General features: G+C 46.3%; 9 protein-coding genes across 9 annotated transcripts; 5 read left to right on the top strand and 4 right to left on the bottom strand.

The window, feature by feature from the left end:
- Positions 1 to 14: 14 nt before the first annotated feature.
- N7495_009646 (uncharacterized protein) lies at positions 15 to 1384 on the top strand (the record flags this gene model as incomplete). The annotated part of the gene is made up of 3 exons (XM_057212297.1): positions 15 to 496; positions 576 to 1198; positions 1254 to 1384. 3 exons carry the CDS (start codon positions 15 to 17, stop codon positions 1382 to 1384), a joined length of 1236 nt encoding a protein of 411 aa, XP_057059160.1.
- Positions 1385 to 2430: 1046 nt separating this feature from the next.
- N7495_009645 (putative C2H2 zinc finger domain protein) lies at positions 2431 to 4891 on the bottom strand (the record flags this gene model as incomplete). Its single annotated transcript, XM_057212296.1, has 3 exons — positions 2431 to 2918; positions 2965 to 4678; positions 4796 to 4891. The coding sequence occupies 3 exons, from the start codon at positions 4889 to 4891 to the stop codon at positions 2431 to 2433; spliced, it is 2298 nt and encodes a 765-aa protein (XP_057059159.1).
- Positions 4892 to 10902: 6011 nt separating this feature from the next.
- On the top strand, positions 10903 to 11410 carry N7495_009644 (GFA family protein; the record flags this gene model as incomplete). Its single annotated transcript, XM_057212295.1, has 2 exons — positions 10903 to 10980; positions 11051 to 11410. 2 exons carry the CDS (start codon positions 10903 to 10905, stop codon positions 11408 to 11410), a joined length of 438 nt encoding a protein of 145 aa, XP_057059158.1.
- A 342-nt stretch (positions 11411 to 11752) lies between these two features.
- Positions 11753 to 13201, bottom strand: N7495_009643 (uncharacterized protein; the record flags this gene model as incomplete). Its single annotated transcript, XM_057212294.1, has 2 exons — positions 11753 to 12963; positions 13075 to 13201. 2 exons carry the CDS (start codon positions 13199 to 13201, stop codon positions 11753 to 11755), a joined length of 1338 nt encoding a protein of 445 aa, XP_057059157.1.
- A 765-nt stretch (positions 13202 to 13966) lies between these two features.
- N7495_009642 (putative nucleolin protein Nsr1) lies at positions 13967 to 15557 on the bottom strand (the record flags this gene model as incomplete). Its single annotated transcript, XM_057212293.1, has 3 exons — positions 13967 to 14612; positions 14676 to 14962; positions 15024 to 15557. 3 exons carry the CDS (start codon positions 15555 to 15557, stop codon positions 13967 to 13969), a joined length of 1467 nt encoding a protein of 488 aa, XP_057059156.1.
- Positions 15558 to 16474: 917 nt separating this feature from the next.
- Positions 16475 to 18351, top strand: N7495_009641 (dolichyl-P-Glc:Man(9)GlcNAc(2)-PP-dolichol alpha-1,3-glucosyltransferase ALG6; the record flags this gene model as incomplete). The annotated part of the gene is made up of 3 exons (XM_057212292.1): positions 16475 to 16709; positions 16762 to 16924; positions 16980 to 18351. The coding sequence occupies 3 exons, from the start codon at positions 16475 to 16477 to the stop codon at positions 18349 to 18351; spliced, it is 1770 nt and encodes a 589-aa protein (XP_057059155.1).
- Positions 18352 to 18640: 289 nt separating this feature from the next.
- N7495_009640 (copper metallochaperone COX17) lies at positions 18641 to 19053 on the bottom strand (the record flags this gene model as incomplete). Its single annotated transcript, XM_057212291.1, has 3 exons — positions 18641 to 18781; positions 18843 to 18904; positions 19026 to 19053. The coding sequence occupies 3 exons, from the start codon at positions 19051 to 19053 to the stop codon at positions 18641 to 18643; spliced, it is 231 nt and encodes a 76-aa protein (XP_057059154.1).
- A 2045-nt stretch (positions 19054 to 21098) lies between these two features.
- On the top strand, positions 21099 to 22349 carry N7495_009639 (GTPase-activating protein RNA1; the record flags this gene model as incomplete). Its single annotated transcript, XM_057212290.1, has 1 exon — positions 21099 to 22349. One exon carries the CDS (start codon positions 21099 to 21101, stop codon positions 22347 to 22349), a length of 1251 nt encoding a protein of 416 aa, XP_057059153.1.
- A 986-nt stretch (positions 22350 to 23335) lies between these two features.
- Positions 23336 to 24253, top strand: N7495_009638 (transcription elongation factor DST1; the record flags this gene model as incomplete). Its single annotated transcript, XM_057212289.1, has 1 exon — positions 23336 to 24253. The coding sequence occupies one exon, from the start codon at positions 23336 to 23338 to the stop codon at positions 24251 to 24253; it is 918 nt and encodes a 305-aa protein (XP_057059152.1).
- Between the last annotated feature and the right edge of the window lie 215 nt (positions 24254 to 24468).

Raw genomic sequence — 24468 nt, 5'->3', positions numbered from 1 at the left:
TTCTCTAATACGAAATGGCTACAGAAGATGATAACTTCGACATTGATATCTATGGTGATGGAGGTGGCTACAATACCAATGATCAAGCCGACTTCAAGCAGGATGACACGGACTTGATTCTAGACGTTGCTGAGAGCGTGCCAGAGCCGGCGCAGGCCCCAGTGCCTCAGGTTGAGCCCAAACAATCAGATTCCAACCAAACTGTCCTTGAATCCGCTATCAAACCCGCTACAGAAACCTCTCCATCAACCCACAACAATCCCTCCGGCTCCACTCAATCTAACACAATGCCTCAGACCGTTGGACCCCATGGTGTTAAGCGCAAAGACTATGAAGGTCGCCCTCATCCAGATGCGACAACTGCCCTGTTGATATCAGATCTCCAATGGTGGATCACTGATGATGCCATCCGCGCCTGGGCAAACGAAGCTGCGTGTGAAAATGAGCTGAAAGACGTAACTTTCAGTGAGCACAAGGTCAATGGAAAGAGTAAAGGGTATGTATGATTCAACCCCACATCTTTTCGTCTGATGATATTTAATCTGACTTGCTAACCTGTTTTATTTTGCAAATAGTCAAGCATTCGTGGAATTTTCCACCCCTGCTGCTGCTGCAACAACCAAGACCTTAATTGAAAGTAACCATAAGTTCAACATTAGCTTCACGAACCCCCACAGCAACCCCTTCCGCACTCTGCCCAAGGATACCCCTGTTCGCCGGGATGGGGGCCGTGGTGGCATGTCTGGAGGCTTCACCAACAACGGCCACGCCCAAAACCAGAACTTCAGTGGTGGTATGAACATGGGTGGTTACCGTGGCCGAGGTGGCTACAACAACAACAACAACAACAACAACAACCGCGGCATGGGTATGAACAACTTTGGCCGAGGTAACTACAATTCCATGGGCTTCCAAGGTGGTGGTGGTGGTTTCCAGGGCGGTTTTCAGGGCGCCCCCATGGGTAACATGCCCTACAACAACTTCAACCGAGGTGCTATGATGGGTGGCATGCGTGGCAACGGCATGCGCGGCCGCGGCGGAAACATGAACCACATGGGTAACAATATGGGCGGTAACATGGGAATGAACCAGATGGGTATGCCGATGAACCAGATGGGCGGCATGGCTATGAACCCTATGGCTGGAGGTATGAACCCCATGATGGGTGGTATGGGAGGAGGAAACATGGGCATGCAGGGTAATTTACGTTCATCAAAGTGTCTGAGTCATATTGGATTACTAACTTCATCCAGGACAAGGATTTCAAGGCGCCCAGAGCCCTGCCTTCAACCAAAACTACTTTCAGGGTGCCCCTGCGGCCGCCGGAAACGCAGGCGAAGCATCCTGGAACCCCCACGGCGCCAAGCGCAGCCGCCAGGAGTAGGAAAATTTCTCATTCAACTTGATTGCTACTGATATGGCCAGTGAGTCCATCAACCTCTTTTACCTTCTATGTTTTCTTTCTATTCTATGTGCCCTTTTCGTCTCAAAAACCCCCCCCAGCTTATGGTTCTGTTTTTCATTCTTGTATCCCGAGGTCCGGATGGCGCAATTCAATTCAAGTGGTTTGAAATGTCTTTTCACTTTATCAGGCTAAACTAGTCATGTCCTCATTATGCTGGCGATCTGCTACACGGATACCCCAAAATGTGTAACAAGGCCTTTTATCACCATTTCTGTAAATGTATCTTATGAGCGATGGCTGAAAGAGCTGATGAACAAGTAACAGGTAGGAGTATCTACTTACGTAGGTATCTAAGTAGGTAGGTACGACCCTTAGTGAACCAAAAAAGAAAGTGAGGAGAGTATATTATTAATGCTTTCACAGCGTGCCTGTCTGACGAAACTTAGATGACACAAATTGAAAAGAACAAGAATGTAGAGAGATGTACAAATTTTGGGCCAGGGCAAAAGAACGCAATAGGTACAACGTGTAGAAATCAAGCCACTTCTGAGCCTTCATGTCATAGAATTGCAAGGTAGCTGCAGTAGAGCGCCCAGGCGAGATAAAACGGTGAGATGATGAATATCTCAACGAAGTATCGTTCATGAAGTAGAATTTCAATGAATGCTGAGAATGTATCAGCCGTTGTTTCTGGGTAGATCAGATGTGTATTGAATCCATACCTTTTTTTCAACACTGTCACTTTCCAGCAGTGAACCCATCATTAATGAAGCAATATAAAGGAAAATGAGCACATAATCACATGACCATGGAAGTTTTGTCGTAGAATCTCCAGAAAAGAATGAATACCATACCTCCAAATGCGGGCTGGCACAGTATATTCAGGCTTCCTGGTATTTTAACGACAGAAGGATGTTGAGTGGCAAGAAAAAAATGATGAGAGTTGCAATGTAGTACTTTCGCAAGTCAACCATAGCTTGATTGAATTGCAGCAACCCTTGAGTTAGGTCTTCTAGCGTCAGGGTTTAGGTGCCACCGAATTCAGTATTTTGAAACTCATCTCCAGGGTCGTGTTCACTTTCATCGTTTGGCATGAGCTTCAAATTCTCACATTCACCGGCATCCTTGCATTTATCGGGCTTCTGATGGTGCGGTGCAGGTTCGATAGCCAACTCAAGCCTGTGCTCTATATCTTTCATCATCGCTTGGCGTTGCTTCTTCTGTTCCTTCTGAATGACGAAGCGCAGTCTTAGAAGGTTAATTACCTTGCGGACTCTGTTTCTGAATGTATTCTTGCCTCCTCCTTCAGGCAATACCTCCAAGTCTAGTTGTGGTTGTTCTCCTGGTATCTCCACTTCAGGTTGGTCCAACAATAACATACTCTGAGCTTTGAGACGGCATGGGCATTGGCATTCGAAGACGGCTTGAGGACTCTCGATGGTCGTTATGGTGAGATCATCCTTTTCAGTGACAACATCTGTCACAGCAGGAATGGTAGATTCAAGCTCGGAAGCTATATATTGTTAGTTTTGAAAGCGTCCAAAGCGAAGAGTACGTACTGTCGCCACATATCAAAGTTTTTAGACCATACTGTAATTGCTTAGAGAGCCTCTTTGCGGATGACATCATAGGCAGGTTCTTAATGCAGCTTCCATGTAGGTTCATTGAAATGAGTTTGAAGGAAGAGTCCATTTCAACAACATCACCAGCAGTCATGGCTAGCATGAGCTGTACACGCTGTGTCCCATCTTCAGCGGAAACGGAATTTGACAATCCACGAAAATCATGCCCCATAAATGAGAATCCTTGTCCTGAGTAGGAAGGCCATGAGCTATGATCCTGCAATGAAGAAGGATTATGACTTGAATCAATATCGTACACCTGGGAATTCAAAGTAGATGTGTTACCTGTGTCCCCGGAAAACACTGCTGAATCCGAGACAGATGCCTCTTCAAATCTGACATGCAGAGCAGATGTTTCAGGAGGACAATTGTGACACTTTTTGCTTGATCTTGTTCTTCCCTGGCATCTGGGGTTTTCACATCCATTGAAATTGTGTTCACATCCAGAACATTTTACTGCTTTGATGGGCTTCTGTATCCGATTGCTTGCAAATGCAGAACTCTGTGAACGGCCTTGCCTATTTACAGCATGGGAGATAGAAGTGGCAGGATGCCTTTGATTGCTGGTTGACTGTGGCCGAAAATTGCTTGTGGAATATGTGCCGGTCCCATCGTTCTGAGTTGGAAACAATTGATTCGCCTGATTGCCGTATTCTGAGGATGTATTCTTTGGGAATTGGTGGGTGTAGCCGGTGAAGTCTTTGGATACTTCGCTTGCTGACCAAGCTGAGCTATTTTGGAGATGAGTCTCAGTTCCGGTAGCGTTGATTGCTGAGTTGTTGATCGAGACAGACGGGGATACTGGGGTTGACTGGCAGTGTCCTTGCACACAATCAAAAAGCTTTTGCTCATCCCAGCCATCTTTCCTATTTCCACAAACAAGACATTTAGATGGAAGATTAGGCTGCTTCAGCTTTAGCTGAGTCCGGTTGGAAACAAACCGTTCAACCTGCTGCATTGTGTAGATCTTTTCCTCATAATGGTGCACATTCTTCAGATGTTCCCTAAACCTATCTTTCCTTGTGAACTCTTTTTCTGATTCAGGGCATTTGGGGGCAGGACATGTCCATCTAGGACAAGGAAAGTGCATTATCGTATAATGACGTTTGAAGGCACCACTACTATCACATTCTGCCTTGCAGATCTCGCCATTCAATCCAACTGGTACTTGGCAGTAGAACAGCTTTTTGTCTCTAGCTCCCAAGCCAAAGTACTCTGAGGCTCCGGTCGTAGAGTCTGGAACTTTCCAATTGTGAAATTTTATGGCAGATGCAAGGGATTCACGTGCATAGTTTATCTCTTCCAAATTCCATGAGTTCTTTTCGAAGAAGGTAGATAACCGACCAAGACTTTGGCCACAAATCTCATGGGCTTGTTGGGGGGAGACTCCGGAGGCTCCAGCAAATGTTCCAGACTGAGGTATACCCCAGTTGGAAGGGGGGACAAGTGAAGAAGTGTTTTGGTGTACTCTGGTTTCCAGGGCAGGGCCCAGGTCAAGGGGGCCTCCAGTCTTAGCTTCAGAGATATCTTGCTCTCGTGAATTTACTCCAGTAACATCGCTTGCAATTTCACCAAATGGTGACTCTTGTTGTTGTTCCGGCAACATAAAGTCGGGCATGTCTTGGTCGACGCTTGTCCGAGTTGTGAACTGCTGCAAATGGATGATTAGTTTTTCGTTTTTATACTACTATCTCGGCGTCGAATAGGCCGGATTACTGAAGTAACAGGAAAGGAAAGGAAACTCTTGAACATCTGAGACATAGCTTACTGGGTCGGTGAAAAATGAGGCACCATCATCTAAGCCAGTATAATTTGGGACATAGGAATAATTGTAGCCAGTCCACGAATGATCTCCGGAGCTCATGGTGGCGGAAGAGGATAAAGCGTGGTAGGTCAGAACAGATGAAAACAAAAATGATAACGGTATTGAGCTGCGGGAATAATGTATCAAGTAAATAAGAAGATCTAATTATGTTGGTAATACGTTAGCCACCCAGATGGACGGCGAGGTGGGCGTAGAAAGTAGGATGGTGATAGTAGATGGCCTGGATGTGAGGGGAAAAAAAAAAAGTTAGGCAATGAACTTGGGCACTTGCAGATTTTTATCACTAATTTCCGTTAGAAATCACCCGGGTGAAGTTGTGAAAACGTGATCGGAATTGGTTGGGAAATAATTAAGGAATTAGTGGCGGTGGTGAGAATATACCGGACTGACTTGGGTAATACGTAGGGAACGAAATTAGCGTAAATAATGACCCTGTGCTCATTGAGATATTAGATAAAACAACGAAGGATTGATTCAGGAAAAGATTCCAATTTCTGACAGATACAAGACAAAAGAGGGGGGATCTCTAGTCTGATGGTCAGAAGGCAACCGCTAGGAATCCGTATAATAATCCAATCAGGTCCTACCTACCTAGTATCAGAGAGAACCTCTAGAATCCATCGTTAAGGACAGAAATAGGATGAGGAAGTCAGAATTAAAAGTAGAAGTGATCTAATCAGTAGTTCTTCTCCGGCTACCATAAACGAGAATTGGCTATTACCAACAAGCTATTTAGGCCTCAGCAATTCCTAGTATTTAGTCTACGTAAGAACAACACTTTCTATAATTGCAGTGTCGGGGCAATGTCTCCTACGTCCATACCTTGAAATTCACTCTTACTCATACTCGAAACCTTCAAAACCCTAAGATCCTATGCAGTGTACCACATACGTCCGTATAACAATCTAAAACAATCTAAAACAATTTGTTTCCATTAATTAGACCTACCTTACGCACTTTCAGAGCTATACGATGAAGGTGGACAGACTTAAAATCGATTATGTCTGCATGATCCTAATCTGTACCTTTAATTTGATAATGTGCCACATTGACAACTTGCAAAAAATCTCTTATCAGCCCATGTTTGTACTAGCTATGTAAAATAAACAGTAAACGTACCGTTTTTCAGCAAGACGCCAAGGAATGATTTGAGGAAGGGAAAATGATTAAAGCAGATGACGACAGTGGTCATTGGTAGCTCTCAATATTGGTCAAGTCAGCGAGTGACGATAAAGATCTTCGCTTCTAGAAATACAAAAAAGGGTTAGTAGGAGGGTCCGCACGATGGGTGTTGATTGTAGCGAAAAAAATTCAGCTCCGGGCAACATGAGCAGGGGTCATCATTTGGTAGAGAGATATTTGAATACTCTGGTTCGAGCTCTGCTGGCAAGCAGGGGAGACCTATGACCTTTGAGACTAAAAAATCTGGGCCAGGGCGAGTACCATGAACGTGAGTTCGACTGATAGAATTAAGTCAAAAGGTTACAACATGAAGCTATTTTGACTGACATCAAAAAAAGAAGAAAAAGAAAAGAGGTGAAGCAGATACTGCACATTTGATATTCCAGAATCAAGTCATGCAGGGGTTGCATAACTACTCGAGTGAACGTACAGCTTCAGGGATGGAGCAAGTACGGAATACCATGTAATAGTACCATGATTCGAGGAATGAAAAATCCCTTGAACAGGGACTCCCCCGGGAAAAAACGGGTAGGGCGTAAGATCACTTGCATGAACACAGAAACGGTTCATTTTTGTTGCGCAGACATGACAACCGTCAACCTGGGAATATAGGGCAACATCTCTTAAAAATGGAAGGAGCCGTTGTGGGGCTTTCCAAAAAGTGAGGCGAGTAGTTAATGGAACGAAAATTAGTAATCAGGTGCTTGGCATTGGATTTACCTCGGTACTAGTAGCTGAATCTTTGATGAACGACTAACGGTGCGTCATTAAATAAGCAGTTGATCTTAGTAAGCCAATAATGGCACGGGTTGGCTATGATTTGCCAGCATCAAAAACAATTTAAACAAGGCATACAATCGGAATCCATATGATACAATAACTCATGGGGCTTATAAAATCATTACTAGATGTTTGGTCTCTCGAGGAACAAGTGTGGACCTTCGAAAGTTCAAAGCTAGGCCCACTGTGGACCTTTCCGCCTCAGGTTCCACGGGTCAATATTCTAACTACAACGTCGAGAGCCCAGGTGAAGTGTTCGGCAGCAAAATAACATCAAAAAATAATTTTAAGGGCTCGTGAGAACGCACATGATTGGATCGACTCTGACAACTCGAGAAGTGTTGAATCGGTGAGTGATCGGATAATGGGCATCTAGTTACAATAGTAGAGACTACATCACATCATCTATGGATCTAAAAAGAGTAAATTCAAACATAAAATATGACATGAATCATGAAAATAACCTTAGGAAATATCTAAACACCAGTGCCCCCATCAAACCCCAACCCTTAATACGCTCAAAATTTGCCCTAATGAGAAACGCTTTGTCCTCTTAAGATAACCCCACATCTCCATTCAATTAAAAGTCCAGAATCAATAACAACAAGGCGTGAAGATGTCAAGATATTGAAGCTGTGCCTCACACCGATGGAGGACAGAATAAGCCAAGCCACGTTATCCCAATGCATGTATACCAATTGGCTGCCCCGGAGCCGCCTATTACTTAGAGCCGGTGACTGGAACTGCCGCGGCCTTAAGCTTATTGATGGGAATATGCAGGGTCGTAGGTATGGAGTTCGGAGATGGGGCGGAAAGTCCTGTGCCAATATAGGCTAAATCCTTTTTCAGGTCGGGGGATGATCTACACGGTCAAACAATAATACATGATAAGCATAGTTTCAAAATATGTGACCCAAGTGAGATTGATAAGAGATTGAATGAAATTATGCATACGATGGCTGAGACATGACGATAACTTAACTCCAACAACGGATTATGGAGTTAAATTGGGTAAACTCGAATTCGAGGCTTGTTTGTAGTATGGACAAAAGATAGTTGAATATGTGGCGTATGTTGTTAAACACAGTATGTAGGGTGGTAAAATGGCTGGCAGGGAAGGCTAGGTGGAATTTGACAGAAGCTATTGTTCTTCAGGGAGATTGGTGTATGGTGATATGATGGACGATGATGGGGGAGAGACCTTTGTTTTATAACTTTGATCTGAGCTATTAGGTATACCATGCTGAGGAGAAGAAGGTACAGTGTTTCTGCCTGTAGCAATGAAGCAAGCCCGGGTTTTTGATTGACTACATGGCTTTAACACCTGGGTACTCAACAATTTTATCACAAAAAAAAAAGCTAGAAATGATGTCAATTGTCCAGAGCTAAGCGTTAATATGAGTATCGGCAGGGGCTATTCATAAGACCGCCCTTTTTTTGCCGCCCTATGTGGCTGTGCAACTCCAAGGAGAAGTCTCATTCAACCCGATCATTGTGATTGTAAGTCTATCCAGGCAGATTCACCCAGGCTCCAGCAGCCTGGGCGAAATAATGGAATAGGCTCTTATGCAGAGTCTCTAGAGCCCAAGCTGTGGAAAACCCGACATTGCCGATCACTGCTACTCTCGCTCTCGGATAGGAGGTAAAACTAGAGAGAAAAAACACAAATAAATTAAATAGAATAAAAAAGGGAAAAGGGAAAAGGATATATGGAATATGAAAGGGGAAAGCGGGAAAATAAAATAAAAGAAATGACACTAAAAAATTATGAAACCGGGCACGTTTGAAAGCTATCTGTTGGCTATAGCCAGAAGCTATTCAGTTCCGATCTACTTAGTGGAGCTTCCATGGGATCACAAAGGACCTTATGGCTAATCGGAAATGAAATACTTATTACGAAGTAGTCAAGCAGCTATTTGATTGGGGCCATAGTTAATTCAAGCTGTGGTAGAGGCCCAGTAGCTTTCGCTATACGAGAACACCCGGAAGTTAAAGATACGAAGTAGATAGCATTCGCAAGACCGCAGTAACAGCAGAGGATAAGTTAAACGAATGCAAAATTATTGGTTATTGGACTAACTGTTTTCAAGCTACCTAGGTATGGGCAATCAATACCCATGGAGTTCTATCCTTGAGTCTGATTCCCATATGATGTCAATAGAATCAAAAAATATCACAGCCACAATAACGGCACAACATTAGAGATTTGAATTTCAACTTATTGTGGCTGTACAAGGCTGACCTAAACTTCTGACTCGGTGAGTGCCTGATTAAGTATGTGCTAATCGTCCACTATTAAGTACCAAATGTAACGATATTGATATCTGAAGTTGAAAACGCCCAGGAGTGAAGGAATCTGGCTTGTGAGGCCATACCAAAGTGTGGCGAAGCTGAGAAGCTCAGAACATCGTATTAAACACTATTATTTCATTGCCTGAATAAGTAGTAGCAAAAAAAGAGTATATGTCTTTATAGTATTGCATTACTAAACAACAGTGGTAATGAGTTGTCACCCTTTGAAGCTCGATTATGGTAAATTTGAACAACACACGCTAGTCGCCAATTGGTCTTACCCAGGCGAGTAAATAGTCAATATTTACCTTTCAATCACCCATCCGACCACTTATACCTGCTCATCATACAATTTTCAATCAACTCAATTCTGAGTCCTGATTTGTTCGCTTATTCCTGTTATACTACGTATCTCCGATCTCGTAATACATATATGGACTCCCTCTGATGCAACATCCAGTGATGTGTCACTGCAGAATCCCCGGAGTCTGGTTTGTCTATCTCGAAGCTATGCAGGTGAAACAATGAACATAATTTGCTCATATCGGAATCAACGAGGGATTTTTGATCGAAATATCCATGGATGCATGCAGTGCAACCAAACACCTTGGGGATCTACAACCCTGGTCCCCATGGCATAACATCCTAAGATCGTTTCGTAGATCGTTGCGTATTCAAACCCTGGTTCATGCAAGTGATATTCTCTACTTATTATATTATATAATATCTGCTATACTGAACTACCCCTATCATTAAGACAACAATCTGTTCACCGGGTTCTCGTTCTCAACACTTTTAGCGACATGCGCCATGGTAATGATCGTCGATGACGAATTTTTACTCGTGTTTTCGCATGAAAACCCGGGTCTCGGAAGTCTTGTTGGTGTACGTTTACCCTGGTACTGTAAAGTGTATATTTGGTATTTATCTAGGGGGACTTATCAGAGATACGGCCGAAACTTCACTCCAGAGGGCCGAAGACAGATCTCTTTCTCGCCAAGTGCTGTCTAGAGTAGAGTAGGAATGGTAACGCATCGACAGATTGACGGATTCAATCCGTTGAATTCGTTATATTTCCTGTTGAGGTTTAGCGGATTAGAGTACTATTTTCACTTTTTTTCTTTTATCTAATTCCTTTTATTTATCTAAATAAAAATGGAGCCAACTGGATGTGTAGCTCGACGCCATCAAAAAGATCCAGACCAATATTATCATCAACAATTTTGGATTACGTAAAATACGTCAATCCGTCAATCCGTCAATCCGTTACCATTCCTAGCTTAGTGGAGCCATCGACCCCAATAAAATGATCAGCAACCCAGATCGAACGTCGTGTTCTGAAACTGTGAACTACGGTGATAACATCACAGACGCGACCCTATGCAAAAGAGGCCGATTGCAAGGGACTCAATATCCAGTCCACTACCTTCTCAGATCCTTCAGAGACCTGGTGGTAGCTGCTTTTTATACTCAAGCCTAGAAATAGAAGCGCAAGAGTTTATTCGAGACTTTTTGTTTGTTTTCTGAATGACGTCGGTATTTGGTAAGTATCAAACCAACAACCTGTACAGACAGGGTATTTGTTTTACCATGAGCCATATAGTGTCGCGAAAGGTACTGATAATCGTTTATCTACGTTGTACGGAGTACAATCATACATAATGACAACGATTCAGATAACGATACCGATAACAGTAACAGACGCTTAGTTAGTTAGGGCTTGTCACACGACAACTCCAGTCAAGAACCAAACAACTCCCCTCACCTAGTCAAATCATATAATTCAACTTCACACAATGGCTCAATATCTCACAGGCGCCTGTCTGTGCAAGAAGATAGTTTACCGCATCGATACCGCCTCCAAAAACCCCGAGGTGCATAGCCCCGCAAATACAATCACACGAGTCCCCTAATGCAAGTTCTACCTTCTAACTCGCTCAACAGATCATACTCTGCCACTGCAATAGCTGCAAGCGATATACTGGCTCCAGCTTTTCGGCGAATATTGTCGTGCCACATTCTGCCTTCGAATATACAAGGGGCTCGCCGAAACTATACCTGGATCGAAGTGATAAGGGCGGAGAGGTGCGGCGCGAGTTTTGCCCTGATTGTGGTACGCCGTTTACCTCGTTGTCGAGTGATTACCCTGTTGATATCGCTGTTAAATCGGGTACGCTTGATGATGAGGATAGAGAGAGATGTTCGAAGTTGGCTTTGGAGATTTATGTCCACCGGAAGGATAAATGGGTGGATCAGATTGGAGCTGCGAATGTATCGAAGCTCAATGGTAGTATGGAATCCTGATCTTTACTGATTTACGGGGGCTTTATGAGAATTTGAAAGAGTTTCGTAGTGTAGTACTGAGTATTAGAAATCAAATCGCTTTCCTAAATCCGTTGCGGAACAAGCCTCCAAATGCAAATCAAATGTCCAAATTTTGCGGACAAAATAGAGCATTTCCTTTGGTAAATCATTAATTGGGAAACAAAAAAACTTAACGCACGAAAACAGGGAAGAAATCAAAATGGTATCTGGCGAAAATGGAAGAAATCCTCCTTGGAAAGACCAACTTGCGAAATGACATCCATCAAAGTCATTATGCTTCCCGGTCATCTCATATCATTTCAGAGCATGCCATTTTAGTCATCAGGCTAGGCTTGCAGACCCGGCGGCAGCTGTTCCCCAGCGGAATCGCTTGAGCCCGCCTCGGACTGCCTCCTGGCCACACGCAGCTGAAGACCGTGCCCCTGGAACACTGCCATCACCCATGTAGCCCATCTCCGCTCGAGCCACTTCACGTCCAAGCATATAGCCCGCTGAAAAGCTGATAGCAGAGAAAAGAACCACCACTCCAGCACTGATGACCCAAGTCATAACAGTTGGACTAATCTGTGCCGTTGATTCCGATATACTAGTGCGGCGACTCTTCTTAGTCGAAGCATTACGATCTTTGGGAGAACTTGATCGGCGCTTGGCTTTCGTGGGGATAGATGGCGATGTTGTGACATGAGGGTGTCTCCGATTGGATGGGGCTATTGAAGGACTGGTATCTGGATATTGAGGCGAAGACGGAGCCTCGCCAGTTTCCTCGCCCATGGCTATTGATTCTCCGACAAGTCGGAAAGAAGATGGTTGGGTATTACCCGGAGGGCTTGATGACAAGGGCTGGTGATTTTCTGGCTTGGGAAGTCCACGTGCAGCAGCTGCACAAGATAGAAGAGTGGAGAGACTTGCTCTCAGGGCGGCATCATGATCTGCATGAAAAGAAGGCGAAATCATATTATATGGACTGTGCTGAGTTGGGTAAGGGGATCGGCGGGACGATCGTACAGCTGTGTGAGAATCTCTGCGAATAGCTGTACGGCGACTGCAGTTCGATATCTCGCTGGGCTGAGAGCGGTGTGACCGAGTCCATGATGGATCACTAGTTACTGGAGGGTGGCTGAAGATGTTTGGTTGAGGTACGAAGGGAGATGGACTGATACCCATTCCGAGTGCAGTAGAAGAGTCGTCTTCATCTTCACTAGAATCATCGTCGACATGAGATGAAGGTTGAAATCCAGGTATAGTTGGGCCATCGATGTCCTCATTTGAGCTGCTCATAGGCTGGTCTGATTCGCTTTCACTTTCTTCATATTCGTCTTGGCTGCTGCTGGCCACACTTCCTTCTTGGGACGAGTAATGTACTTGGGCAGTGGTGATAGCTGCCAGTTCCTGTATTCGTCGACGACGGCGGCGCCGATACATGCCTGCTTCGTGATTGTCCACTTGTAAGCCCGTGGTGATAATATCGTCATTTGTAGCAGTCGAGGACAGTGATGAAGTTGAGGGTTGAGATGATACTTCGATCCACGAGTCTATATAATATCGCAGTGAGTACATGACGGAGAAAATATAGTTTGGGTCTTGACGGCCAGCAGGGGGAAATTCCAAGTCCAAGTATTAAGAGGGATTCACACAATGCATACCTTCTGATCTCATGGGTACTGCACCGGATGGTTGGGCCTGACCGTGAACTTGGCCATCCTGTATCACTTGACTTGCGGCTCTGGATTCGCGCACCTGACTGAGCAGGTCGCAATGATTTGGTTGCATGTCGCCAAAAATAGATAGAATAGACTCGGGAAGGATAAAAGGGATCAGAGGAGTCAGGATAGTAGGAATCAGTAAGAGATTGAACAAAGGGAGGATGGGCTGTGATGGCTGATGGCTGATATCTAAAGGATCAGGGAGCGGTGAAGATCTTATCAAAGGTGGAGATTCTAGATGATCCCACTGTCAGAAACTCTTGGCTATAGTTGGTACTGTCTCGAAGGGTTCTTTGCGCAAAGTTGATAAAGATCTTGCAACAGAGTAGACCAAGGGAACGTGGTGAAACGGGTAGGAAATCAAGAGAAGAAAGGGAGAGGTTGAATAGTGGTCATCAGACCTACTACAATGCAGGTGATTCGCTTGCCCGATGACGGAAGTTACTTATCCGAGTAGGCAACACGTCTTTAAATACTCTGAAGCCATTAAATAACAAATAGTTAATAATACTTAATAGTAGTAGTTAATAGTCAAAGACTTGAAATTTGGACTGAAGGCCACCGCTGAATCTGACAATTTAAAATCAATCTAAAGGACATTCCAAGGCTGACAAAGGATGCGGGGGAAAAGACGGTCTAACAAGGAGGCAGTATGGTTGAAAAATACCTACGACAACGTATGGAGCGTCTTGATAAGTAAATGAATCTAAAATTAATCATCAAATCCTATGGCTGAACTAATGAAAACAAATAACTTTTGAGAAATACCGGGGCTTCTCATGCCCATTTACACCTGTGAACCGTAGAATGCAAAGCGAAATCATTACCCAGCTTAGAAGGTAACCTTGGTTCCCTTGAACTCAGGGATACCACCGGAGGCCTTGTTGTAACCACCACGGCCACCGCGGTCACCGAAGCCACCACGGCCTCCACGACCACCGAAACCACCACGGCCACGACCACCACGGTCACCACCGCCGCGACCGAAGCCACCACGACCACGACCACCGCCACCGCGGCCACCGCCGAAACCACCACCGTTCTCACGGGGAGGGCGGGGAGTGCTGAAGTCCAGGCGCAGAGGGCGACCATCGAAATCGAAGCCTTGGAGCTGACCGTGGGCAGCCTTGGCCTCTTCAACGGAAGAGAACTGAACATAGCCGAAACCCTTGAGACGACCATCGTCGGGGTTGGTGGGGAGACGGATACCAAGGACGGTACCTTGCTCACCGAAGACCTCGTGCATAGCGTCCTCGGTAGCACCGAAGGGAAGATTTCCAACAAACAGGGTATCGCTCTCGGGGCTGGTCTGGTCACCGTAGGTCTTAGCACGAGCCTGGGTGCGGTCACCACCGGCGTTGTTCTGGCGGGCAGCGGCGTAGTCAATGTTAATGGGGCGGTTGTCAAGCTCGGTACCCTTCTTGGCCTCGAAGGCCTTAGCAGCATCAGCAACGTTGGTGAACTCGACGTAACCGAATCTAGAAAGAACATGATCAGCAAGCTGCAAATAGCATTGATTTCAGGTAGAAGGGGGAACTTACCCGCGAGAGCGGCCGGATTCACGGTCAGTCACAATACGGCAACCAGAGAGTTCACCGAACTCTTCGAACTCACGCTGCAGCCACTCCTCATCGACGTTCCATGACAGGTTACCGACGAAAAGGTTGGCGGAGGCACCCTCGGGGAGGTCGTCAGTCTTAGACTTCTTGGCAGAGGCGGCAGGCTCATCATCGGCCTTGCGCTTCTTGGAGTCCTTGGGGGTCTCCTCGCTGGCCTCGGAGTCGGACTCAGAGTCGGAGCTGTCGGAGCTGTCGGAATCGGAAGACTCCTGAAAGTGATAGATTAGTGACTTATCTTTTGGAAACAACGTGACAGATTCCATAACATACCTTCTTGGCCTTGGGAGCCTCGTCCTCAGACTCGGACTCACTGTCGCTGGAGTCAGAGGACTCTTCCTTGGCAACTTCCTTCTTGGCGGACTTCTCATCCTCAGACTCGGAGTCGGAAGAAGACTCAGAGGAAGACTCCTCCTTCTCAGCAACCTTCTTGGCAACGGCCTTCTTGGGAGCAGGCTTCTCATCCTCACTCTCACTGGAGCTAGAGCTGGCATCCTTCATCTCCTCATCCTCGGATGAGGACTCGGAAGAAGACTCAGCCTTCTTGGCAACCTTCTTGGCAACCTCCTTCTTAGCAACCTTCTTCACAGGCTTCTCCTCCTCGCTCTCGCTGGAGGAAGAGGAAGACTCCTCACTCTCAGACTCAGACTCAGATGAGGAAGAGGGGGTAGGAGCCTTCTTCTTGTTCTTAGACTCCTTGGTAGAGACCTTGGCAGCCTTCTTCTCAGTCTTGGCGACAGCGGCCTCCTTGACCTTGTTGACCTTGCTGGGCTTGTCAGCCTTGGAGGAAACCTTAGTCTTAGACATTTTGACTAGAGAGAGTAATGTTAGCACTTCGTAAGGCCTTGTAATCAAGCTCACATCCCACAAACAGTGGTGCAGATAAGTCAAAGATTGGATATGTGCGGCGAAGCCAACAGCCAACAGCCCTCAAAAATGCACCCCGTGTGGTGGATGTGATAAAATAACCCTCAAGGAGATAAAGCTTCCAGGAGTGCTCTGGTCACAGCTGGTAGATGCCCACTAAGTAACCCAACGACCAAAGTTCAAGCCCACAGAGTCCGACCGGTAAACGCAATTTTTTCAAATGCAACCCACGAGGAAAAGTCCCACAGAGCCCACGAGATATATTTGCAGCCCACAGCCCTCGATGTGAAAAAGCCCACTGAAAAGTCTGTTGAAGTACTTGGAAAGTACAGCCCACGCAGTTGTGTCAGTTGTTTGGGGGGGAAGGGGGATAAATACTTATGAATGATCTTGAATATAGTTCAAGATAGATACTATCAGGTGAGGATGATAGTAGATGAAAGGGTGAAAAAAAAAAGGTTGGAGAGGATGGGGGAAGAAGAAAAAGAAACTGAGAAAAAATTTGCTTATCTGCTTTTTTTTTTCCTGAAAAAATCAGCTGTTTGCCCTGTTTGCATGCAAAATTCAATGGCAGAAATTCCACCGCCTACGACATATAGTTTAGCGTTTGACAGGTCGCCCCATCTAAAAGTGGGTCCTAGATACCTCAGGAACGACTTAACGTCCGTTCTCCGTCTCATGTCACTTGGTACTCCATACCTGTCTAAGCCATTGATCTTCACTACTGTGTAGTCGAATACACTATATCCATGATACTTTATCTACGCTAAACTTCCAACTCTTGCCCAAACCAATCTCACTCAGTAGTCTTTTCAGTCAATGGGCTGTTATTAAATTGCTATCTGGCCTTTATCGAGATGGCCCCTCCAACTGCCTCACATCGCCCGCGCAAGAAGAGAAACACCCCGACAGCACCTGGTTCCAACAATGGGTTGATTTTGGAGCTGAATGATGGCATTCAATCGCCGGCCTTTCCTCTGGTCTCTTTTCTTTGGGCTGCGCGCGCAGGTGTCTCGCAATGGCTGATACTTCCTCTCACACTCATGGCAGTCGGCCTCTTCAGATGGGCCGTCAGTCTATGGGGCTACTCTGGTAGACTTTCATGTCCATTGAACCTTTTTGGCATAGTTCTAATACCATCTAGGCTTTCAAGTTCCCCCAATGCATGGCGATTTTGAAGCGCAACGGCATTGGATGGAACTCACCACCCATCTCCCCATCTCAAAGTGGTATCTCTACGATTTGCAGTACTGGGGTCTCGACTATCCTCCATTGACCGCATACCATAGTTGGCTGCTAGGCAAGATGTATGTTCTGACTATCCAATTGTTTGTAGATGATTATGGTACTAATGCCACGAAGCGGCTCGGTTTTTAACCCGGAATGGTTCGCATTGGACCAATCGCGCGGCTTTGAGCATCCTGATCTGAAGGTTTACATGAGGGCAACCGTCATCGTCTCCGAATACCTCATTTACGTCCCTGCGGTCGTCAACTTCCTGCGTCGCTATACTAGGATGCATGGTGTGCATGCGTGGTCCGCTTCAATCGCCCTGTTGGCCATTCTCCTCCAACCAGCCACTATCCTCATTGACCACGGTCACTTCCAGTACAATACTGTTATGCTTGGACTGTTTGTCGCTAGCCTAGATGCCATCTTAGCAGGGCGCATGCTCTGGGCTTGCATCTTTTTTGTTGGCGCGTTAGGGTTCAAGCAGATGGCGCTCTATTATGCCCCGGTCATGTTCGCCTATCTCCTAGGTGTCTGCATTTTCCCCCGAATTCATATAATCAGGCTCGTCAATATTTCACTCATCACGATCGCCGCATTTGCTCTGCTTTTTGCTCCGCTCATAGTTGGTGCGATGTCCTCCGAGGCTCGAGATGTATTCGCATCGTCGCCGAAGCCCCCTCTGTTGCAATCGCTTCCAGTTTCTATTGACAAAAACTCTATACTTTATGCAGTACTCTTCCAATTGGCGCAAACCGTTCATCGCATATTCCCATTTGCGCGCGGCCTCTTCGAGGATAAAGTTGCTAACGCTTGGTGCGCGATCCACACTTTTTACAAACTCAACGGCTTTGATACGTCGGTGCTTCAGCGTGCATCGCTCGCTGCCACATTGTTATCAATTGTCACCCCCTGCGCGGTTATCTTCCGTCACCCTCGAGCCTCACTTCTCCTTTCCGCCCTATCCTGTGCGTCTTGGGGATTTTTCCTGTTCTCTTTCCAAGTTCACGAGAAGAGTGTGCTCCTCCCCCTTCTACCAATGACTCTCTCACTTGCTGCGGACGGCGGGCTCAGCAAACAGAACCGCGCATGGGTTGGCTTCGCGAACTTGCTTGGCTCATGGACTATGTTTCCACTACTGAAGCGCGAAGAGCTTCGTGTACCCTATTTTGTCATAACTCTTCTTTGGGCCTATCTCCTCGGTCTTCCTCCCACTGCTATCGAGACATACCGGAGTCGCACGTCTCTAGAATTTCCCTCATTTAAATTCGAGCCCCATCTGCTATCTAAACTCATACATTTCTCATTTTATGCCGGCATGATTGCCTGGCATGTTTTGGAGGCATATGTGGTTCCACCTGCTGGTAAGCCTGATCTTTGGATCGTTTTGAATGCACTTATAGGGGCTGGTGGATTTGGAATTACCTACCTTTGGTGCTTGTGGAAGCTAATCACATTGTCCCGTGAAATCGACCACGAAGAAATTCGGAGAAAGCAGCAGTGATGCATTGATGGATAGTCGTGGTTTTTTTCATAATTGATACCCCATTTCATATGAGTCTCGGAAGAGAGGGAAAAACCTGTGTTACTAGAATTTCTTTTGAATCTACGTTATTCTCAAATTTTCATCTCCACAAACTAACAGCTTTGTTGAAGATGATATTATATGCTGAAAACTGCTTCAAGATCCGGATGCTAGTGGTATTCACATAAGAAAACTGACTCCGCCAAATGATATGTTACAGTATTGGTATGGTATATAGTAGTACAAGATAGCCTTGGAAGGTCAATCCTTAGACCTTGAACCCATAGGTAGCCATACAGGCCTTGTACTGCTCAATTGTCGACTTGCACTCCTTGGTAGGATCATCGGACTTGGAGAATAGCATGCAGTCATCACGGAGGGTCTTCTCATCCTTGCAGACACAGCAAGGCTATCATATGATGCGGCAAGGGTCAGTTTATGAATCCGCACGAGGTGAGCGATAAGCATACCTTGGGCTTGTCGGATTGGGCGGGCGGTGCCGGGGCCGGTACTGGGGCAGGTGTGCTATTATCTATAGAGAGCAAAATTAGCGATAGTTCAATATCAGGCCTATGGCTGAGATTGAGGGCATTGCGCATTGATCCGTTGAATAGGCTGACCTGCGGAGGTAGTCCGGACGCATTATGACATACCCTTGGAGGAACCGAAGAACCACGACATTTTGAGAGGAGATAAGCTGGTATAGGTAATCAGAGATTAAGAAGTATAGCAAATAACGGCTGTAGATGTTCTGGACAGAGTGGAAATGGCGAAATCGTCCTTCGTAGGATGGCGTGAGATTACCAGCATTATTAATTACTGGAAGCCTTAGGCATGATTTCAGGCCTCAGGCACACTGACTACGTAATAATTGCCCTTGCATGATGCCTCACCGCCCGCCCAACCCCGTATATAACCCTTTCCTTCCCGCCGACTTTCCATGTCTTTCTTCTTTTCTTCTTCATCCTAGTGCAAGGGTTTTACGCATATCAGTGACGAGTAATCCGAGATTGTGTTTTTGCTGGTTGAAAACTATCAACTTGACTGCTTCCGGCTGTCTTTACGGACGGTCGGGGAATTTTTGATGAAAAAAAAGATCACTTTAAGTCTTCTTTTCACTACTGCTCAGCCCTTGTTGGCTGTCTGTGGAGAAGAGATATCTGAAGATAAAGCGAAGGCTACCCGCTCTCATCATTCTCACTATTCACTTGATTATATCACTTAAATTTTATTTAACTTTCACTATCACTCACATTCTGATTCTCACTTTACCCAAGATCACAAGGTCTGTTCTCCAAGTAACCACCTAGATGCTACTACATAAGTAGGATCCCCGCAGAATCTGCTTCTTCTCTCCTACCTCCATCTACTCTTCACATCGCTCCATAGCATTGTCGGTCTCGTACCTCTTTGGGCTAAAAACTCTTGTTGCCTTACCTTCATCAGACGGAAATGCCCATGTCATGAAAATTCCACTGGCTCCCGACACCTAAGAGCGTGAAATATAAGACAAAGTTGATCTCAACAAGCAGCGGGACGGTCCCAATGGAGAAAGCCTTCGGTCTAGGCTAGTGAAGGATTTTAAGATGCGATGCAACCACAAACTTCCGGTCTAATCAGTCAGTCCGGACTGATCACATTCTCCCCGTCTGCATGAAACCAGAAGAGGTGTCTCTCTTGGTTAACTTGATTGACTTGTAGTGAGCACTTTCACAAATTGCATATATTTGCTGAAACCGTTAATTTAGAGAAACATGATAACCAGATATCGAAAAATGGCTCCAGAGTGTCCCGGACTTTGCACATAAGCCTTCTGCACGGCGAGTGTCACACGTGTCTCCGGACCTAACCCTCATACCCCGCAGAATCCGATCCCCCACGTTCCGGCAATGTTCCTCGTCGGTCTAGCTTCTCATTTGAAGGATCTTAAGAAGAATCTTTCTAAGTAGTCAGTACGATATCCTGACGGAATCAGCTGTGGCCTTTCTTCGTTGATTAGGTTGTCTAGTTCCGAGATTGGCCGGGCCATTGGCGAGTGAAACCGGATAAAATGCATCACCGCATGCCACTCTCAAAATGAAACTCATACTCAGTCACTTCTGAAGCTTTCATAAGGTCAGGTTGGCCTTGGATTTGTAGAATCTGGATCCACCTCGTCAACAAGAGAAACAAGAGACTAGTAACTCTATCTGTGAACTTGAGGTCGAAAAACTCTTTGATGTCTTAGCAAGAGAGCATGCTTGGCGTATCCACGGTCGAGTTTTGAGGGATATGGCGGCTGGAGAGTCTTAGGATAGCTTCTTCTAAAGCAGTCTCAAAATATTGAAGAGAAAGAACAGAAAAATGACTAAGACCAAGCCTCTCGCGTGCTGTGAATCGGCAAATGAAACGTGGAAGGTATTCAATGTACTGGTCGCGTGAGCTATTGGCACTAGGCCGGCCACGACGCGGCCTCTTTAAGTGATAAAATATCTTTGTCATGTTTGTTATGTTTGTCCGTATACTATTTTATGGGTCTAGGCCACATTAAGTAAGCCGCCCAAAATTTCCATGAAAACAATCGCATTTTAGACTTCGTCCCCTCCCTATTCCCCCTGACTATTTCAATTCTCGAGTCTGGTACCGTCGTGATCGCCTGGCTTCCCTCTATTTTCTGATCTCTTCTTGATCTACAATCTTCTTTATTGCGGAATTCTCTACTCCCATTAAGCTACCACTACCCCGCCATGTCCCCTGCCAAGGTCTTCTCGCTTGATGGCAAAAGCCTCAAACTTGACAGCGCAGAGGACATTGAAGCTCACATCAAGCCTCTAGTTGAGAGCACTGACTATACCGAGATCCACTTCGGTGGTAACACCCTAGGTGTTGGTGCCTCCGAACGTCTAGCCGCCGTCCTTCGGACCCAGAAGAGCCTCGAAGTTGCGGACCTTGCGGATATTTTTACCTCGCGTCTCTTATCCGAGATCCCACCTGCCCTGGACTTCCTCCTGAAAGCCCTCCTCGAGCTCCCAACCGTCCACACCGTAAACCTCTCCGACAATGCCTTTGGTCTCAACACCCAAGCTCCCCTGGTGGAATTTTTGTCCCTCCACACTCCTCTTCGCCACCTCATTCTGAACAACAACGGCCTCGGTCCCTTCGCAGGTATTATGATTGCCGATGCTCTGAGCAAGCTTGCCGAGCGCAAGGAGGAGGCCCGCACAGCAGGCAAGGAAGTTGCTTATCTTGAAAGCATCGTCTGCGGCCGTAACCGCTTGGAGAATGGCAGTATGGAGGCCTGGGCTCGGGCATACGAGAAGCACGCTGCTGGTCTGAAGTCTGTTAAGATGACCCAGAACGGTATACGACAGGAGGGTATCTCGCAGTTGCTCAAGGACGGTCTTCGCCACGCTCACTCCCTGGAGGTTGTGGATCTGCAGGACAACACCTTTACCGTAGTGGGATCTACTGCTCTCGCCAGCGTATTGGAGGGTTGGACTTCCCTCATTGAACTCGGTGTCGGTGACTGTCTACTTTCTGCTCGTGGTGGTGTCAAGGTCGCCCAGGCCCTGGCTGCCAACAAAAACCAGAAGTTGCAGATCCTTCGGCTGCAATTCAACGAGATTAAGGCTGATGGTGTCAAGGCCTTCGCCAATGCCGCCAAGACTTCCCTTCCCAATCTGCGTCGTGTCGAGCTAAACGGCAACATCTTCAACGACGAAGACGACAGCATTGTTGCCTTGCGTGAGCTCCTGGAGGCTCGCCAGGAAGAGCACGGCACCGATGAAGATGCCGAGGATGCTTGGGGTGTTGATGAACTTGATGAACTTGAGTCTGAGGACGAAGATGAGTCCGAAGAAGACGAGGAAGAGGAAGAGGAGCACAAAGCCGAGAAGGATCTCAAGGATACCGACCTTGCCGAAGCGGAGAACGTTGCCCAGAAGTCCGACAAGGACGTTGATGACCTGGCCGATGTGCTGGGCAAAACCGGCCTATAGATCTGAAGAGCTACAAGACTGGACTGTCGCTTTAGTTTCAGTCTTGCTGCCCCTCTCTACACCTTTGACGGACTTTTGGAGTCATTACCTACCTTTGGAGGCTCGGCATATGCCTTGCTGTCTAATTACTTGACTCACGAGGTCCTGACTATGATCTGATGCCACATTTCTTTGTCGAAAAAAAAAAAAAATTTATACCCCCGGTAACGATGATAAATGCACATAATTCCCTTTTCATTTCATCCCTATTACATATTCATGGCACAAAGCTTGGTGTTTTAGCTATAAAGGAGACTTGATTGACGAATTAATTAATGGAGCCTCGATATGTGAATAGTAATTTGTAAATTAAATGATGTAAATGTAAAAAAAAATTATAGGTGTGCAGCATGGGAAATTTCCGACCTGGGCAACAAAGTCTTGGCACTCACCTCAGAGCTTCTCACTTCTCGATATCTAAGCTGCTCTTCACTCGACACCAGTTTCGTCACCTACTCGAGCTTCTTTATATCTTTCCATCCCTCTCCATTACCTATCATATACCCACATAACTCATCTGAGCTGTGTTTTAAAGGCAAGTGCTGCCTCATTCACCCCTCCTTGCTCTGTCCCTCAACGTTCGCGCAAACTGAATCGCAACCGAAGCGCACATGCTTTCTGATTCAAACGACCTCCTTCATATTAAGGATAATTCTCAAAGTGGAATAAGGCAGCTGTTTCACATTTGCGCTGGATTCGGTCTACAAATAACCCAGATGAACAATAGGAAAATTTTGTCGGAAGACCGTCTCGAACCGTTTTCTTGTCTTTTTGAAAATCTGTGACGATACGCATCTTGTGTTGATCGATTTCTATTGTTCCGGATTTTTCTTCATTTTTTTTTGCATTTTACTCCGGCACCGATCTAACAGTTGCTTACTATATAGATTGTGACAACACCTGAACATCCCATCTTGCGATTTTCGACTCGAGAACTGTCCGCCAAAATGGGTCTCGACGCCAGGGAAATCGCGGCCAAGTCAAAGGCCTTGCAAGCGGCCGGAACCCAGAATGAGCCCGCATCTGTGATAGTGGGCATACTCAAGGAATTGAAGGACGGTGTTCAGGCAACGGAGGAGCTTCTGCGATCCACCCGTATCGGCATCGTTGTGAACAAGTTTAAACAGCATAAGGTCCCGGAAGTCGCACAGATGGCGAGCGCGACAGTTACTAAGTGGCGTGTTGAAGTCAACAAGATTAAGCAAGCAAAAGCAGCAGCGAGCCGGGGATCCAGCGGATCTCCTCTTCACACACAAAATGGCACCGGTGCATCGACACCTACCGCTGCTACCCCCTCCTCCGATAAGGCGAAGTCGTCCGTGCCCCCAGACAAGCGATCGTGGAAGGCCGATGGTGTCGACGTCAACAAGACCGACAGCAAATCGCGCAATGCCTGTGTGGGACTGATGTACGATGGTCTGTGTCTTGGATCAACTGAGTCATCCAAGGCCGTTTTAATCAAGGCTTGCGCTGTGGAAACTGCAGCATTCACGGCATTTGGACCGGAGTCGAACAAGGAATATGGCGCAAAACTGCGCAGTCTCTTCCAAAATCTCAAGAACAAGTCGAATGCCTCCCTGCGTACGCGCGTTCTGAGCGGAGAACTTGCAGCCAAAAGCTTCGTGACTATGACATCTGACGAGCTGCGCTCTGATGAGCAAAAGGCAAAGGACGCCGCGCTTCAAAAGGAGAATATGGATAAGGCCATGGTGGCCCAACCTCAACGCAGTATCAGTACCAGTTTGCAGTGCGGCAAATGTGGTCAACGCAAGGTGACCTACACTGAGGCCCAAACCCGCAGTGCTGATGAACCGATGACACTGTTCTGCACTTGCTTGGCCTGTGGCAAGTCGTGGCGCCAGTGATTCTATTTACTTTTCCGTTTCCGTGTATCGGTTATAGGATGTGTATGATTTGAATGGGGCGAGGCGTTCATTATTAACTCTTTAACTTTCTTTCCATTTTGCGCCTTTTACCCATTCTATTTTTTTTTATCTTTCATCTTTTTGCTTGATGAGCATGCAAGGCCGTCAAGGCCGCGAGGGGAGTTTCATTCCGGAATCTTATGGTTGATCTCAAA

Source organism: Penicillium taxi, assembly GCF_028828555.1.
Source record: "Penicillium taxi strain IBT 34144 chromosome Unknown utg000006l_segment0_segment0, whole genome shotgun sequence".
NCBI lineage: Eukaryota > Fungi > Ascomycota > Eurotiomycetes > Eurotiales > Aspergillaceae > Penicillium > Penicillium taxi.
This window is presented reverse-complemented; position numbering and strand designations above follow the sequence as displayed.